The following is an 18,932-nucleotide window of genomic DNA, read 5'->3' as shown; positions in this document are numbered from 1 at the left end:
TCAGTGTGCTTTTTTAGTATTATCTGCATTCAGCAGAACTTGATCACAAATGAACATTTGGCAGGAGCTCTTTCAATACAAATGAGAGAACAAGGCTAGAATATTACTGACTACCATCTCTGAAATCTGCTTCCACCCTTAGTCTGGAAAACTGTAATTATGATTCTTTTTTGCAGGCATCTAAGATGACAGTTTCCTATATACAGCACTCTCTGTAGTACCTCTCTAGAGCTCTAGGACCTCCTTTTCAGAGGCTTTCCAACAAGCTTCATTTTTTCCCTGGCCTTAAATATGCTCCCACAGAGGACAGAATAAATATTCACATAGAATGTGTCTATGTTGTCCAGTATATTAACTTTTGTTTGTTAAGATTAATGCATGACAGCATCAAAGACATAGTGCTGTAGGTATCTACCAACCAGCAGATTATGTTCTTCCTAAGTATATTAAATAGATGTTCTGGTGCCAGCTTGAACTACTGCCTCTGGAAGGTACCAGAGAAATTAATGTTGTTTGTAGCATTTAGTACTTCTGTATTTTGCTGAACAGATGTGCAATGCATCAATAGAATGCTTTTGAGGCAATTTATTTCATGGCAAACGTGTAAAAAGAGCAACTGATTGTGTATTCAGATATGGAAAAGATGCTTAGAGTTTGGATAGATAAAGAACATAAAAAGTTTACTTGGCAAGCATTTCTATGCCATACAGGAGTAGAATACAGAAATTGAGAGGAAAAAAAAAAATCATGTGATTTTTCCAGAACTGTTGAAGGGAGAATCTTGGGACACCCAGTAATACACTGTAAGCCGCAAGACCATCAAGACCATCCTGTCAGACTTGCCAAGAATTTTCAGATCTTTGTAACTATGGATTTGCAACATGTTCACAGAAATACCAGTCTAGGGTGTAGCAGGTCAGTGAACAAGACCGTTTCAGCACAAAATTGTTCATTATTTAAAGCTATAGTAAGTTAAATAGTAGTAGAAGGTATTCTGAAAGGTTGAGAACCATATGACAATTTATATATTAAAAAAAGGTGGCTTAAATTTTTACAAAATATTTTAAGACAGAAAAAAAATACAGTTTATTTGTATCTCATTGGAACAGACTGGAATTTCTAGCTTGGTTTCAGAAGAGTATCCAAGCACTATTAGAATAGAGAATAAAGCCATTAGCTTGAAAATATTTTGTAAAACAAAGTTACATGTGTTCTTCAAGTGAACTGAAATGCTGGTCCTACCAGCCTTTCACTTCCAGAACTTTGGCCACTGATGTTATTTCTCTTCTGATAACCCTGAGAGCTGACCAGCAACATATACTACAGTACATTTAGCAGGCAGAATTGAACAGGGCAGCAAAATGTGGTGAGGAATTTATCATTAATTTTTTTATTAGTTAAATGGGTCTTGTTAGTACTGGCTGGTACATCAGCTTTAGCTTTTATCATTGTAAAAATTAGTTTGAAGTCCATGCAAATGAAAGTTGTTTGTCACTCAGACTTCATTACTTTAAGCATAGCTTACAGAGAATGTATGATTTCAGTATCTGTGTGTACCTTAAGAAAAAGCGTAACTCTTCCTTTATTTTCAATCTCAGGGGGCCTCTAAATCTTTCAAGAAATGTGCCCATTAACGTCAGATGAGTTTTAGCAAGTGGCAGCTGCTAGTATGAGAAAGTAGAAATCTATAGAAAAGGAAGTGAGCGAACCTCTAGACTACAGTATCAGGCAATTATAAAATACAGTTATTTTCAGTAATCTGACTCTTCTCATATAGTGCCATTCTTTTGATCACTGCCTTCAGTAAAGTTAGTAATGTAATAGCATACTCATTAAAAAACTTAAACAGCCACTATCTTGCTTCAAGACAAAATGTTTACAGCTAAAATGTAACCTACCATGCTTATGAATAAATGCAAGGCCTTGCAGGATCTGATACATAATATTCCTAACTGTAGACTCTGGAAACAGTTTGTTTCTGTGGGATAAAAGAAAAGGTATGAAACAAGTATTAATGATTAAGTTCACACATTAGCTTATGCTACCTAATGACCAAAGATAAAAGGTAAAAATAATAACACTCATGTAGTTCATTTCTCCAATAAAATTCAGACAGTATTTCCATAAGTGACACATCATATTAAGACTATGTGATATCAAGACTATGTGGGACACTGAACTAAAAATGGGAAAAATGAAAAGAAAGAAAAAAAGAGAGTTGGCCAAACTGAACAAACCTTAACAAAGAATCATAGAATGGTTTGGGTTGGAGTGGACCTTAAAGATCATCTAGTTCCACCCCCCTGCCACAGGCAGGGACACCTTCCACTAGACCAGGTTGCTCAAAGCCCCATCCAGCCTGGCCTTGAACACTTCTAGGGATGAGGAATCCACAGCTTCCTTGGGCAACCTGTTCCAGCAAATAACCATCCTCAAAGTCAAGAATTTCTTCCCAATATCCAATCTCAATCAGATTAAAGCCATTCCCTCCCTTCTCACTACATGCCCTTGTAAAAAGTTCCTCTCCGGCTTTCTTGTATGCTACCTTTAGGTACTGGAAGGCTGATAAAAGGTCTCCCCAGAGCCTTCTCTTCTCCAGGCTGAATAACCCCAGCTCTTCTTCATAGGAGAGGTGCTCCAGCCCTTTGATCATCTTCATGGCCCTCCTGTGGACTCACTCCAACAGGTCAGTGTCCTTCTTATGTTGGGGGCCCCAGCAATACTCCAGGTGGGGTCTCGTAAGAGTGGAGTAGAGGGGAGAATCACTTCCCTGAACCTACTGGCCATGCTTTTTTTGATGCAGCTGAGGATATGGTTGGCTTTCTGGGCTGCAAGTGCACATTGCTGGCTCATTTTGAGCTTCTTGTCTACTACCAGCATCCCCAAGTCATTCTCCTCAGGGGTGCTCGCAATCCGTTCTCCATGCAGCCTGTATTTATGCATGTATTTTGCTTCATGACATGTACAGGTCATGAGGCACGCTCCTCACAACAGTGAGAATTCATGTTAATTTAGTGCTTTTCATGCAACAGTTTCTTCTGGACTCTCTTCTAAAGGATATACAAGCCATATTTTTTTCTTTCCCTTATTATTATCTAACAGCTGATGTACCACTCCCTTCTCTCCTGTTAGCTGAAAAAATAGACTCATTTGCTACTACTGAAAACAAAAAGGCTCTTCTCTTCACAATATTCAAGCAAGAAAATCAACTATGGCAGGTGGTTTTATGATAGCTCCTCTTACCAAGAGAGGTTTCTGATCAAACAGCTCTGCACCAGCTGCCTCTGCACATATCAAAACACAGGAGAGATGGGCTGGAGTGGAAATTAGTGACAATGGTATTCAGAAAGAGCCTAACAGTGAATGAAGATGATGGCCTGGGACTTATTCAATTTTCTGAGCTTATTTCTCTCACAAAAACTGACCGTCACACATTTCAGAAGTGAGATCAGCTACCAGAGTAAGTTTTTCATATTTGCTTGCTTATTTTTTAATTACAGCAGAAAGAGTCGTATTTCTTCTACAGTCCCTTCCAGTAAGACTGGCAATTTTAACTAAGACTTAAGCAAATAAATCACAATCTTAAACGTTTGATTTATACAATGCCTAATTAGTCCAAGGCCTAGCTAAACTGTAGAGAATCTGATATGTAGCACACTTTACAGACATCTGCCCTTGTTGTTTTCTTAAGGAGGCAGGATACCATCATGCATTTCTAAAGAATTCCTAAAGATAATTGGTTTGTATGTTACGCACTTGAAAAATTTTCTCAAGGTTCCTTATTTCATGATTAAAAAAATCAGCATCCATATATAGGTACCCAATTTAGTTAAAGTTGTTCTATACCTTTGCATGTATAATAAGTATTTTTATGCTTAAAAGGGCATTTTTTATAGTATTCACAGAGTTACGTTATAACAATAACCTTACTTTGTTAAATCAAGTAAGATTACTGTCACCTCCTGGGCTGATTCTATGGTCCATAGAAAGAAAACAGCCTCCTCAGAGAACAATTCAAAGCAGGGAGTTATTCTGTCCCAAATTATCCTCTGAAGGATGCTATCGTGGCCCAAAGGGTAAAATTGAGACTATTAACACTCCAGGCAATATCAAAAAGCTATATTTTATTGAGAAGGTTGACACATAAAATAGACAGTCCTTTGGACATCAGTTCAAATTCCAAGTTAAAAAAAAATATCTTAGAAGCAATCCGGAATTTGACCCTTCCTGATTACTGTTTCAATCACTTTTTATTCATTCATTTATCTGAGGAAGGTGTAACAGAAGAGGTGGAGATACCACCCTCTAATAGGAAAAGCACTGCTGATTGGGGTACTTATCTAGAAATCAGATGTTCTAGGTTCAATACTTCCTAGGTGTGATGGCTGTTAAAAGTCCACAGTTCCTAACTGTCAAAAGAGTGCCTCACTTATCTGCTAGGTTAATACAGGAAGCAACACTGGAAACTCCCACTAAACTGTCTGAGATACGCTCAAAGGTGACAGCCACAGCTCCAACTGCAGCACGCAGCCTTAAGTCATAGTCATCTAAACCTAAATAAATGATCCAAAGTTCTTTGAAAAGTAACAAGGGTGTTAAAAGCACATTACACAAGAAATTAATTTGTAGTAGGAATGGGTGATGTGCTTACATACCTTTCTTTCATTAACTGGTAAAGATTTTCCTTCATGTATTCAAACACAAAATACAGATGATCATTTTCTCTGATAACTTCTTTCAGCTTTACTACATTGGCATGGTTTAATTTCTTCAAAGACTAGAAACAGAAAATACAAACAGATCTTACGAGGGTCTTACTCTAATGAGAAAGAAAAAACATTTCACTGATGCAGAAGACTTGGCTTCAAATCTTCTTCAATATCTTAAATAATCAGACAGCTCTGAGAACAAAGACCAGATCTCCAAGTATTACCAGATACATATACAGTATACATATCAATTTGATGTGCTGGTCGTTCGAAAGCCAGCTACCTGGTGTCACAGCAACCACCATAACAATTGCATTTTCTCTGTAAGTAACTTCTTAATGGCAGAATTCACACTCTTCTAGAACTTGAACTGGCAATAGTCAGGTTAGACTCATGACTAAACACAAACCTGGAAATTCTTCCTTAGTATTGTGGATTAACCCTGCCAGACAGTTGAGATTGCTCATCCCCCCAGGTGGGATGGAGAAGAGAATTAAAAGGGCAGAAAGTGAGCAAACTCATGGGTCCATATAAAGGCAGTTTAATAGGTAAAGAAAAAGCGAAGTACATGAGCAAAACAAAATAAGGAGTCCATTCACGACTTCCCATTGGCAGGCAGGTGTTCAGCCATCTCCAGGAAAGCAGGGCTCCATCATGCATTAATGGCTGCTTGGGAAGACAAATGCTGTAATTCCCAATGCTCCCCCTTCCTCCTCTTTATCCCAGTTTTTACTGCTGAACAGTTTGGTCAGTTTGGGTCAGCTGTTCTGGCTGTGTCCCCTCCCAGCCTCTTGCCCACCCTAAAACAGGTGGCTTGAGGTTGAGCAAGCACTGCTGAGCAGTAACTAAAACAACCCTGCCTTGTCATCAGTACTGTTTTGGTCACAAATCCAAAAAAATCCAAAACACAGATTCTTATGAGCTACTGTGAAAAAAAATTAACTCTATCCAAACCAAAACCAGCATACTTGGGTCTTCATTCTTCCTTCTTCTTACATCTTCAGTGTATTCCACATTCATTCTTGCTGTAGCAGCACTGTACTAACTCATAGTACTTAAGAAAAGTGACCTAAGTTTTTTTGCATGTTTGCAACAGTAATAGCAAGGACTAGAAATTAAGAGAGGTCTTTAGAACATACCCCTAAAGCTCTGCAGGTGTCAAAATTTCATGTCATATGTCTGCCACCAAACCAACTATCCAGAAACAACTGCATGTACAAAGGCTACTGCTGTTCAAAGGGCATGTGTTTATTTATCAAGCTTTGAAACACCCATCAGCTCCAGGTTTTGTGATATGAGGCGCTCTCACACACCACTCACTGCAAAGAGGAAGCAGCTCTCTGCAACCAAATGATTTTTTGTAAGACTATAGACACCTCGTTCACTTGCAGAGCCAGGAAAACAGAACTGTAATGCCATATGCCACAGCTCATGTTGGGGGACGTTTTTGGTAAAAGGGGTAGAAAGAATGCGATGTTACCTCAAAAATGTTACAGGGATCATCTACTTTAAAGACAATGATTGAATGAGACAAATACCTTAACCTCTCGAAGGTTCATGCACTCCTCCCAGGAATAAAACTTTCTCTTCATTCTATGATAGTAGAAGGGAAAAAGCCAATTAATACATGATCGACATCATCTGGTCTTAGACCCATAAGTCTCATTATATCTTAACAGTTCAGTTCTATCAAATTATAAGGTGTTATCTCCTTTGTCAAAAAACTTTACATGTCCGGATAAGGTACATTCTAATAGAATTTAAAAGCACTACTATTACACAGGATTGTCTTTTTCCTATATGTATCTTGCTGAAAAATTTCAGAGCCTTCAGTAAGTCAGGGCATGTCATTTTTCCTTCCAGTATACAATGTGGTGAAGTACAGCCTAACTGTAAAAAGAACAAGGGTTGTGACAGTTATGAACAAGTCAGACTAAGTTTTGAAACAAACCTAATGAAAAATTAAATTAAATCACCGTGTCTCAAATTTTATCATTTTCTTCTTGCTCCCCTTCTCTGTATTATTCCTCTGTAATTTCAATACTTTTCCCATCTAAGTTGTATTTCTTCAGTTTTCAGTGTCCACTGCTCCCATGTTTCTCTCCCTTGCCAGTTGCATCTATCATACCAACTTCTTTTCAAATTCTGCCTTTCCTTTCAAGCTTACAAGCAACTCTGCTCTAACAGAAACAAATTGTGTGGCAGATCTGTTTTCTCCTAAGCCAGACTATAACTCTGAACATACTATTTGTGTGTAATGTATGGTCCTATTTATTCACATGCATTTTGATTATGACTCAGTTCTTTCACACACAACTCTTATGCTTTAGGACCAACAGGATGAAGGCACACCCACACAAGAGCATATATTAAACTTACAAAAATACCCAACTGTTTAGAGTCTGGATTTCAGAGGGAGTTAGGATACCCTTTGAAGATCTGAGTCTTTGTCAGACTTTAGTAATAATTCAACATTACTTATTATTGTAGCAAGTTTCTAATCTGAAATCAGCTCTTATAGTTACAATAGTTTAAGAACTACAAGCCCTTCAAGGGGTCGGTTTTTTTTTTTTAAGCAGTTTTTTGCAACTGCCATCTTGTGTGTTCAGCCACCAGGCCATTTCTGTTCCAAATGGATTGGCACTAATGTGTAAGCTAAGACAGTACCATCTTCTGGTTTGTTCTGAAAGTTTTGAGTTCCTACCATGTTGCAAAATGAAAATCAAAGGTGCTTCTGCCAAGATTTGATACAGGAAAAATACCCTCAGCACAGAGGATTTAGAAAGTTCCTAAAGCTAGCTATTGACTGTTCATACAAACCAGCATTGTACTGAAAACTCTTTTGACAAGTATGTCCCTGGGTCATGGTTGGCATTTCAGGAAGGTGCCTGCAATGCTTTACTGTTGTTTCTTACCACAGCTAGGACAAATAAGCCATTTACAAACTGAAACCATTACTGAAGTGTCAGAGAAAATCGTGGATTCTTCAAGAAATTTTAAGAAAATCTTAGCTGAAAAGACCAATATGTAGTAGAATATAAAGATACAGATTATGGATAATGAGATCCATTGCGTTAATTATGACTTCAGCGTTAACAATACACTGGACATTAGCCCATGAAACCTATGTTCCACGTAAGCAGCATTGCAGAATACTCTAAATAATACACATAATACACGTATGACTGCACCTAGCAGCAGAGCACTGTTACAATAAGCCTATATATCTCAACCTCTTTATCTTCTGCTGAGGCTTTGGAGAATACAAGGAACTTTGGATTTGTACTGGGGTAGCATGCAAATGCTCAATACAAACACTGTGTGGAACTGGAATGTGAAGTACTCAAAACAAGCACAACCAAGTGGACCATAGAATGAAAAAACCTGAACCATCCACTGTTAAATAACAAATGAAAATACTTACTTTTTAATGGCTATTAGCTCTCCAGATTCAATGCTTCTCCCTAGGAGGACAGAGCCATAGGTCCCATCACCAAGCTGTCTGATGGTTGTATACCTATTCATGATGACGATACTTTAGCCGCAAACGCATTTCAGTCCTTAGTGTTTCTTGTGTTTCTCCTCCGAGTGTAACCAGTTCTTTCTGTGGCAGCATAAATATAGAGCACTCAGGACAGTTGGAACAGTTGCAGGAATCATGTTTTCAAGACTTAGCCTTTGGTCTGAAAGCACAGAACATAATCCGTTTGAATCCCGTACTCTTCCAAGATTGCTTGTTTGCAGACTCCATTCTGCTCCAAGATATATTCCTTCTAAGCTATACACAAACACTTGTCTTGGTCTCTCATTTGAAAGGGCCAGCCTGTACCGGGGCTAAGTGGGTATGTTCCCCAAATCCACTCTAACACTAAAGCTAGATGTACTTCACAGCAAGCTCAATGGTAGCCCAAATGGGAGAAACTATTACCAAAAGCAGAGGATAAAGCCTCATAGCTTGGAGAAAAGAGTTTGCTGTCAGAAAAATTAAGTGTTACAGTAATACAGGAAGGAACCTATTATAGCCAAATTATCAGATACATAAGTTACCATCTCACATGTCATCCTGCCATCAGTTAAATGAATTTCCTGACTTTACATAAGGTCCTATGCTAGCGATACGCCATATGTAGCCCCTTAAACAAAGCCTCCAGAGGAAGCATGTTATATTCATGTCAGATAAGATCAGATGTATCTCACTACAGTAGCCCTAAGCATGAATCAGTCTACAGAAGCAGTTGCTACATCAGACTATCTATCCCACCTTTTGTCCTGACACTGCATGAACAGAATGCTAGATAACAAAGCCAAAAAGTCCTTATTCCCTCAGTTAATCTAATTCTTGCTAGTATTTCTTAGACTTTAGTTTAGAATAACTGTTATCCATTCTATGCAAATTAACCATATGTTTGGAATAAAACAGAATTCCCCTGCAGTGAGGGTTTGGTCCCTGCATTCCCTTTTTTTCCAGCTCCAAGAAGACAGCACTATTCATGGCTGGTGACCTTTGCCTTCTGTAACCTGCATTTAAACTATAATTTCACAGTTTGGGTTTAGGTTTTTTTATTTTTTTGTCACAGCCTTAAATCCGTCCTCCATCTTGCCTTATTTCACAAAGCCAAATTATGTTTTTTAAAAGTAGTGGGATTATGTTTCTTGTACTCTGAAGTGACATCAATGCAGCGCCACAATCCTGTGGATGCAAGATGTTGTAAGGATCCTTTTGTTTTCAGTCTTCTAAGCCCATTAGCCCCACTAATACCAATAGAGGAACAAACAAAAATTAGGAAACATGATGTTAATACACCTTAACAAGCACTGTGTATAAGTAAGAAACAACATGTCTCTAACACTGTCTTAGACACTGGGTAGCATCTCAGACAGGCAGGAGGAATTGCCACCTAGCAGCACCCATTTCTCTCCACACACTACTACAGAGAACCATGACTGAGCACCTTACTAAGAGACCTAATCCCACATTTTGTCCTACTTGCCAAGGAACACAGAGCCTGTCCGTAAGAATGGCACTTTGGAGTACCAGTTTCTTTTTGGCTGGTTTTCACGCTGTGTACCTGCATAGCATAAAGCTACGTTTAGGCAATGTTCTGTTTCTATGTTAAAAAGCTTTGGTTACTCCAGCTGGTCACATCGTTAGAGCATGTGAATACAAACTACAAAACTGTCTTGGAGTAAAAGAGTGTGTTGATACTAAATAGAAAAACATAAAAGCCTTATTTTCACAATATTGTCAATGATGTTCAAACTCTGCCTCACCTGTAAACATGGTTCCCCCCCCCCCCAGAAATCAACCAGAAAATACCCTTTAAAAGCAAGCCAGATTTAATGTATCAAGGCTACTTTCTGATTCACGGCATAACTCAAACTTGTATGCCTTAAATAAGCATCCTCTCCCATTTGAAGGGCTGCAGCACTGAGAACTGAAAGTGAAACTCGCTCACCCTCTGCCACAGCTGAGAAACGCAAACAGTAAACAATCGGCAACTGCCTTTCAAAATCCGTTCAGTGCTTTGGCAATAACCCTAAGGCGTTACTAGCAGGATGCGCAGAGAAAGGCCTGGCGTAAAGCCGCGGGTTGCGATCTTTGTTGTCCCAGCAGCCGGTGTTTATGTGTGTTTGTGAAGGCACTGGGAGGTGCCCCACGAGCTGAAAGCAAAGGCAGGGGCAGCGGGAGGCACCAGTCCCTCGGCAGCAGAAGGACCCGCGGCATTTACGCGACGGCGGGGAGGCGAGCCGCGGGGCCCTGCCCGCACGGCAGGCTAAGTCGTGGCTCCCGCCCGGCCTTCACGCTGCGGCGGCGGCCGATTCCCAGCCTCGGCCCCGCCACACGCGAGTAACCCAGCTCCAGCCACTTCTCGTACCGAGACGCAGCAACCCCGCCACGCCGGCGGGTCCCCCCCGCGGCGCTCCCCGGGCGCGGCGGTACTCACGGTGCGCGGGCGCGCCCTCCTCCAGCCGAGCCCCAGCCCGCCGAAGCGGCAGAGGTCCCTAATGGCGGCGCCGCCTCAGCCCAGCTGCGGCCCACGCCGACCGCGGGTCTCGCTCAGGGCGCCGCCGGCCGCCGCGCCCCCCGCCCCGGCCCCGGCCTTTGGCGCTCCCCGCCCGACGGCGGCGGGGCTCCCCGCGGGGGGATAACGCCCCACGACAGCAGCCGGGAGGGCCGTCAAGCCGGCGGTGCTCGCCTCCGCGCCGCCCGGCTGGTCCCCTCGCGGGAGGGTGGGCAGCGAGGGCCTGTGGGCCCCGGCGCGGCTTCGGCCGCGGGGAGGGTTTAGGGGTCGCCCCAAAAGCAGGCGGCTGTCGGCGGGGGAGGCGAGAGACGACGGCGCAGCACCGCGGCTACCCGAGGGGTGATTACATACAGCTGAGGTGGGCTTTAACGTAACTGAAAAGAGAATAAAAATCCCCTGGTGACTGGCTTGTCTCACGTCCCCGAGAGGAGTGTAAATAATAAAACAGGGACGCAGAAATACCGAGCTACGAGCTAGCGGCAAAGGGTACCGACACCTGCCGCGCCGCGGGGCGGGGGGGGGCGGACACCCCTCACCAGAGCACTGCCACCCTGCCCGGCTGCGGCAGGGCCGGGTAAGGCACAGGGGGCCGGGGGCTGGAAAAAGGGAACAAAAAAATTACCCTCACACAATTGATCATCAGATCTGACAATAATAATGATTAAGTTTTACCTTCTTTTCTATGCTCCCTCATTTACATTTTAAAAGTTACACAACACAGAGTTACTTCCCGGGGCTTGCAAGGTGGGGTGAGTCGGTGTAACTTGGAGCCCGGGGGTCCCAGCTCCCCGCCTCAGTGAATCCTACTGCGAAACACACACTTGTTAAGAACTTGGTTCCTTAAAAAAGGTGTGAGAGAACTGTGGTTGCCTAGCCCTCCCCCCACCTAAATCGAGGCCAGTCTTTACATTCAGCCCTGTTTTAGAAAACCTAACGGGGTGTCCCAGCGGCACTAACAGCTCTCTCCACCGAGCTGGAGAGTGCCCTGGGCGCAGGGCAGGTAGTCGTGAGAGTCACGCGACCTCAGCAACGTTGCTATCTATACAGCTACAGCACTAACTGCTCCCTTGCTGCCTGGTTATTAATTTGTCTGTAACGAGGCCCCGGTTTGCCCGCGGTCACAGCGGGAATGGCGGCTCCGGCGCTGGGCCCTGCTGCTGCTGACGCCAGGCCGAGGGGCCGCACCAAGGCGGCAGGAGGCCGCCCCCGGTGCGCGGACACCGCCGCCTTCCCTCGGCTCCCACGGCGGAGTGCTAGGCTCGGCCTCCACCGCTGGGGCCGGACAGGCTCAGCGGCGTCCGCGGGGCTCGCCGCCTGGGGGCACGGACTACTTTTCCCGGCAGGCTCTGCCCCGCCGCCGGGGGGGATCGGCCCGTGGAGGCGCCGCTGCCCGGCCGGCGCGGCCCTGGCCCGAGGGGGTGCCGCCCGCGGACTACGTTTCCCGGCGTGCAGCGCGGCGCTCCTCTGCAGGCGGCAGAGCCGCGGCGGGCTGCGGCGCGCGCTGGGGCGGGTAGTCCGCGCGGCCGGCGCCCGCGCCTCCGAGCGGCCCGTGCGTCAGGCGGCGCTCTGACCTTGCGGGTTTGTCTGGGCGCGTCTCCGCCGCTCCCGCCCGCCTGCCCCTCACTCGCCGGGAAGATGGCTGCCGTACGCAGGGCCCGCAGTTACTCCCGCTGCGTGGTGCGCTTCTCCGACCGAGAACTCTGCTAATTTCCCCCCGCGGGGAGGACGCACGGATCGAGCAGGGGGGGCAGAGACCCCCGGGAGGGGACAGCGCCGCCCGAGCGCCGGCAGCATGGTGAGCCGGGCCGGGCCCGTCGCGCCGGGCTCCCCGCGGCAGCGGGGCCTGGGGCGGGCGGGGGGGGGTGCCAGGCGCCCCGCGGGCAGGCGGCGGCGGTGGGGGCGAGGCCGCCGTGGCGGGGGTTGGGAGGGGGCGGTGGCAGCGGCAAGGGGTGTGTGCCCGGCGGCGGGAGGGGCGGCCCCTCAAAGCCGTGCTTGCTGCCCCGCACCCTGCCCTGTCCGCGGGCACCGGGACCGGGCAGTGCCGGTGGGAAGTGTGCCGTGATCCCGGTCCCTTCCGCGGGGGATTTTGGGCTGAAGAGTGAGTGGGGCTGCTTGATTGAGGAGCGATCTAGCTGTCCGTAGAAAAACCTGAACGTACCACCACTGTGTCATTACAGAGGAGCCTGCCCTACGTTTCTCTTTCTTCCCTGAAAAGGTAGATGGCATAAAGTCATCTGGTAAACGGCTCCGTTGGCCAGGCACTCTACTTATTTTAGTTTGTGTCTTAACATCTCAGAAATACTGTTTGATTCAGTATTGCTGTTCTCACAGCACCTCAATATCGATTCAAGCATCCATGATGAGAGCTTGGTCATTCAAACTATTTATGTCATTCAGAAGCTCTTAAAATGCATTACCACCACGATTAAAACTCGTTATTTTTCAACACAGTGTTGCTTCTACCACATTGACGGAAAAATGGAGAGACTTACTGATTTTCTTATAAAACATGAAAAACGTTAGCTGTCAGTCACTGTTCCGCTATGTCATGTTTGCTTGTCCCTTGGTTCTGTGCAGTTCACACGTAGCCCTGTTCAAATGGTGACGGTCAACTTCGAACCGTTTCTGATCTTGGCTTTGTTTTGCTGAAACATCTGAACTATTAAAGGGTTTGACATTACAAACACTTTAGCAAGTGATTGTTGTGCTCTGAGGAAATCAGTATGCAATTTTTGATTGCAAAACAGTTAAAACGAAGCTGTGCAAATAAACTAGTCTTGCATTTGGCAAATGATTTCTAAAGCTTTGCAAACGAATCAGAATCGAACCTACTCAGCTGACTTTTTACAGGTTGCAGCCTAAGTCAGGTGTTTACTTTTGACATGTTGACCTTTTGACTTGCCTGGCTACCACTTTTCTCATGGAAAATTATTTGAGCTGATCAGTACACACACTAAGGATGTCTCACTTTCAAGCAGGATCAAGTCACTGTTCCGTATGACAGCTTGTTTTTAGCAGGAGGAAGGCCAACAGTGTAAAGATGGAACAGGCTAGATTTATCCACTGCATAGCTATTACAGTACAGTATTCTGTGAGCTTCAGAAACTATAACTGCAATTTAAATATTGTCTGAGTGGGGGCAAGGAGCCAATTTTTACAAGTTACAAACTGATCTAGCTGTGGTCTCGTAAGCTGTATGCTAGTGAATATCCTTGCTTCAGGGATGCCTGTGTTTACTCATTTATTCTAGCAAAGCCATAGGGTTTCAGCATTCAAGTAAATAGTGGAAAGTTTGTTAATCCAGTCCAGTTAGTCATACAGTAACCATGTGAATGAATTGCATTACTGGTAAATTTAGAGGGATGGTCACTTACGCTGACACTGCTGTCAGAAGACAAACCTGTGATGTGAGAGACTTCAGACCACACATGCACTTGGTATAGAGGAGGTAATGACAAAAGTAAGAACTTCGGTTGTAATCAACTTCATGATGTTTGTTGACAGCTTTTAGGCTGTGGACTAGGTCTTCGTAGTGTATAGTATGTATTTTCTGTTTGGATTGAGAGCACACTCAAACTTTAAAGAGCGTTGAATGATATTTTGGAAGCAGTTGGTCCAGAATCATGACTGACTGTGACTCAGAAATAGAGGAGAAGCAGGGCAGCTGAACAGAGATGAGGGGATGGAAATCAAGACTCTTGAACAGATTACTGAAACAGAAACTTTTTGAACGTGAGGTAAACTTCAGCCAGCTTCTTAACCTTAGAAATAACTCTTACTCTTAAATTAGTTTATTTACAGTCTTAATGAGCTAAGGGTTTTAATGGGTGTGCCTTTATGCACATGAAGATAGTGTGTTGTTGATTTAGGTTAGGGATTACTGGTTTCTGCATTTTGCAGATAAAACCAGGCTTATTCTTCCCAGATTGAGAGCTGACTGGGCATAATTCATCTGCAAACCAGAAGCCTTGCACTCTGCACAGGCAGAGGTGGGCCTTACTTGTGTCAGCCCAGTGCCATAATAATGCCCTTCCAGACATCCATTTCAGTGCTAACTGGTTCCTAGGCTATCTCTGTTCAGCCAGCGTAGATGTAATCCCTGGATGCTATAATAACATGGTAACTCATAGGATGTTAACTGCCTGCAAATTCTGGCATCAAAACCCATGAAACTTCTAAGTTACTTACTCCTTGCTCAGGTTTAATGCTGCTGGTGTTTTACAGTGCTCTGGTTTACCTGTTTTCTCCACAGAAAAATAAAAAATATGCAGCCTTAAAATAAAAGTGTAGAAACAGATGCAGTATCTGTTTACTTTAACCAACCAACACTGTCTGCATTATCAATTGAAAAAGATAAATTGACTGAGACATCAGTGAAAACACCTTTACTGATGACAAGTCAGTAAGTTTGTAGCTGTTTTGGAACCTGAGACAAGTGCTACAGCTGAACTCCAGAGAGGTGTTTGTCACCAAGACAAAGAGATTAAATGTTGCCATCCCATCAAGTTTGCCAATATTGTGTAGTTTGATCATGAACTTCCAGATGCTATAAAAATTTTGTAAGTTTTCTGAATACAAGAATGCTTTGATTTTTGCACTTTGATTGTGTAGGGGATAGAGATTTCTTTACGAGAACTCAAGGATCTCACTGACAGAATGTTACTTGAAGTCTTTGTGCAGCTTACAATAGGAAGGAGTGGGAAACAAAAGTTCTGTAAGTTAGTTGTGGTAATCTTAATGCTAGGTTTACCTTCTTAAAATTTCACTTTGCATTGTGTACTTGCAGAACTATAGATGTCAATTTCAGTGTAGAATGGTAGAAAACCTGGGATGCTTCAGCTGCAGGAAGAAATTTAAACAAACGTTTTAGTTTGTCTTGAGGTTTTATTTTTCCTTACTGGCATCTTGCAGTGGTTGTCATTGAATATCTTATTGATGCTCAGAATTAGTTTTTCTTTGTTTTAGTATAGATTCCATAAATCCCAGTATATTTCAAAATGAGAATTTATTTGCATCTTTTTAAGTTTTGCTCTGAAACTAGCAGTCTACATTCTATGTAGAGCCCTGTTAAGTTTGTTCAAAGGTATTAAAGTCTTACTTGTTTATCCTGTCTCACAGCAGTACTGTAAATAAAAGCAGCTGTCAAGCTCTCATGCTAGCTTTTTATTTTCTTTTACAATACATTTTTTCTTTAGTTTCTATAATAACATGGTAACTCATGTAGTTTTGAGAATGCTTGTATTGTCCCAAGTTTTCATAAAGTATCTATTGTTAGTCTTTTGTGCTTCTGTAAATATTAAACAAATCAAAACTACTGGTTATCTTTACAATGAGAAGATAGTGATTAAATTTTAATTTCTTGTATGAAGCACACGACTTTAATCTTAATGAAGCTTTGGTTCTATGCTTTGGCTTGGACGCTGAGTGTATTTATTCAGGTGTTATGGCAGCGTTCTGATGCATGTAAGCCTTCAAGTGATACATAATGAACCTGTGTTGGATTGGTGTGACTGAACTGCAAAGCCAAACTTCATTGGGTTAAGAGGAAAGTGCAAACAATACCAGTAATTGTAAAATTAATTTTTATCATCAATTAAGATTGATCTGTGGAGTAGTGGACAGAATGTGGAAAAGGGGAGTATGCTTAGAATTTTTTAGATGTGTGTCCATGACAGTTGTGCTTTGTGAATGTGCTGCAGGGACTTACGCAGGCTCTATAATCACATCTGACTGCTCTCTACTAGGCAGAAGCAGAAGAAGATTGTCACTCTGATTTGGTAAGAACTGATGACAATGAAAGATCCAGTGAAGCAAATCTTCAGGTATGTCTCATGTGTTTTTACAAACATAGTGCTGCTGCAATTTAAGCTGCATTACTTATGCTCATTCAGTTACCACACATTGTTGATCTGACAAACGCTTAATCTGTCTGCCCCTCTTTGCACTGTGTTCCAAGTGTTAGATTCAGTCTTCATTTATCTGTGTAGATGAAAAGAAAATTTGTGTCAGATTTGGAATTTGCTGAACTACAGAAATCAGACAGCAGTTTCTGTGTGGATCAAATTCCAGTTTAAGTTGTCGCTGTCTTCTGGAGCAGAAAGTTGATAAAGGCAGTCTAACAGAAAAAGTGTGTTCTCTTAGGATACTAGATTTCTGTGTAGTTGCTCCCCAGAAGTCATGAAGATTGCAAAAGACATGTAAAGTGTAGCTTCAAAGGTGCTGAAAAAAATGCATGGCAAGAATTACAACTTGTATTGTTTCACAGAGCATAGTCCTTTCTTTTTAAAAGAGAAAGGAACGTAAGATCTTATTTGTAGATTATATACAGTCTTGATTGTCATAAAACTCAGTATCCTTATGTACAAAAAATCAGGTTTTCTAAATTTTAATTTCAAGAGCTAGTTGACTTCTTGCTGGAGATAACTACATAAACAAGAACAAACATCATGTCCAGAAATAATACTTTTTAATGGAGTCTTAGGTCTTAACTGTAGTACTAACAACCACTTCTTGAAACATCACTTTTTCTTCTAGTATAGATAAAAGCACTTATGTTATTGAATGAGATTGAACAAGTACTTGTGCACTTTTTGTTCAATTTACTGTAAAAGCAGCTAACTGTGTCTAGACTCACTGAAACTATTTAAGTTAGAAGTGTAAATCATAATTTTGAAGTTCTTTTTTTGTGTTTGTACTTCATAATTTCTCCTTAGAAGTTGTACCATGTGAATATGTGGTATTAAGTCAGAATTAATGGGATTTTTTTAGGCAGAGCTTCAGATGTTCAGAGCTCAGTGGATGTTTGAGCTTGCCCCTGGTATGAGTTCTAGTGGGTTGGAACCTCTGCCATGCAGAGCATCTTCAAGAGGACCTGGAGTAAAGTCTGTAGATGCCAGAGGGAAACAGGAGATAGCAAAAGAGGAAAAGGTACAGAAAAATAATGTGTAATTCGGGGATTTTTGTGTGTGTGTTAGTGTTGCAGTATAACTACCCTAAAAGCTAATGATGAATTAAATCTAGAGGAACAACAGAGGTGATTAACCTGTTGTCATGGTTTAACCCCAGCTGGTAATTAAGTACCATACAGCTGCTTGCTCACTCCCCCCTCACCCAAGGGGTTAAAGGAGTGTAAAGCTCTAGGGTTGTGAGATAAGAACAGTTTAACAACTGAGATAAAATAAAAACTAAAGACCAATAATTTTAATAACAACAATAATAGTTACAATGAAAAAGAGGGAGAAGGGGAGAGGAATGAAATCCAAAGGGAAGGGAGACCGAAGACTAGTGACGCACAGCACAGCTGCTCACCACCCGCTGACTGATGCCCAGCCAGTCCCTAAGCAGTGATCTGCAGGCCCCGGCCACCCCCCCGCCCCAGATTATGTATGAGCTTGATGTCCCGTGGTATGGAATACCTCTTCAGCTAGTTCAGGTCAGCTAACCCGGCTGTGCTGTGTCCCCTCCCAATTCCCTGTGCCCCTCCAGCCCTCTCACTGGCAAGACCAGAGAAACCAAGAAGTCCCAGACCACACTGTTCCCATACCAAATCCAAAACACAGCACTGCATTAGCCACCAAGAAGAAAATTAGCTCTATCCCAGCCAAAACCAAGACACCCGTTGTCTCCATACTAATGTCTTACTGTAGTCCTGCACTGATTTTTCTAGTTTTTACGCTTGGCTTTATGTCACCTTCCCAGTCTGCTTTCTGAAAGACTAGCTAAGGGGTGAGCAACAGGAACATGGATAGTTTGTTGATTGGGAATTTCAGTTATGGCTTGTAGCACGTGAATATGTCTTCTCACTCTATGGAATTATTCTATTAATCTCCTTCATAGAGTACAGTAGGTAAGATGAAAAATAATTCTAAGTCAAGTGACATTGTGCTTGTATTCGTAAGAAATTTATGAGTGTTCTGTGTAATTTGTTACACAGGCAAAAGAACTTTTCCTGAAGGCCGTGGAAGAAGAACAAAATGGAGCCCTTTATGAAGGTAATATGGAAGTCTACAATAAACACCCTTATTGCAGTGGAGTCTACCACTGATTTATGTGCAAGCCTGTATGATGCCAGTGAACTTAAACTGCAGGCTAATGGTAATTTGAGAGCTCAGTTGTTTGGATAAGCAGACAGACTGGCTAATAGGAACCATCATATCACAATTCTGAGGTTGAAGAGAAGCTGAAGTGAGATCAAAGAAAG

General features: G+C 42.9%; 2 protein-coding genes across 7 annotated transcripts in view; one reads left to right on the top strand and one right to left on the bottom strand.

Moving 5' to 3' along the window:
• CILK1 (ciliogenesis associated kinase 1) overlaps window positions 1-12,369 on the bottom strand; it is a 26,017-nt gene extending 13,648 nt beyond the window's left edge. For 2 of the 5 annotated variants that reach the window (XM_040598598.1, XM_040598602.1), the window contains exons 1-5: window positions 10,655-10,768; window positions 8,134-8,392; window positions 6,248-6,302; window positions 4,656-4,777; window positions 1,899-1,978 (exon numbers count right to left, since the gene is read on the bottom strand). In XM_040598598.1, coding sequence (XP_040454532.1) covers window positions 1,899-1,978; window positions 4,656-4,777; window positions 6,248-6,302; window positions 8,134-8,234 — 358 coding nt within the window. In that variant the 5' untranslated portion in view covers window positions 8,235-8,392; window positions 10,655-10,768. Of the gene's footprint in view, window positions 1-1,898; window positions 1,979-4,655; window positions 4,778-6,247; window positions 6,303-8,129; window positions 8,393-10,654; window positions 10,769-12,303 lie in introns of those variants that run through there. The other 3 variants (XM_040598599.1, XM_040598600.1, XM_040598601.1) reach the window with 3 other exon arrangements.
• FBXO9 (F-box protein 9) overlaps window positions 12,190-18,932 on the top strand; it is a 22,677-nt gene continuing 15,934 nt past the window's right edge. The window contains exons 1-4 of one of the 2 annotated variants that reach the window (XM_040598603.1): window positions 12,190-12,527; window positions 16,477-16,554; window positions 17,501-17,659; window positions 18,666-18,723. In XM_040598603.1, coding sequence (XP_040454537.1) covers window positions 12,525-12,527; window positions 16,477-16,554; window positions 17,501-17,659; window positions 18,666-18,723 — 298 coding nt within the window. In that variant the 5' untranslated portion in view covers window positions 12,190-12,524. The remainder of the gene's footprint in view (window positions 12,528-16,476; window positions 16,555-17,500; window positions 17,660-18,665; window positions 18,724-18,932) is intronic. The other variant, XM_040598604.1, reaches the window with a different exon arrangement.

This window comes from Falco naumanni, chromosome 6, assembly GCF_017639655.2.
Source record: "Falco naumanni isolate bFalNau1 chromosome 6, bFalNau1.pat, whole genome shotgun sequence".
NCBI classification, from domain to species: domain Eukaryota; kingdom Metazoa; phylum Chordata; class Aves; order Falconiformes; family Falconidae; genus Falco; species Falco naumanni.
The sequence above is the reverse complement of the archived record's forward strand: the minus strand, read 5'-3'. Positions and strand labels throughout refer to the sequence as shown.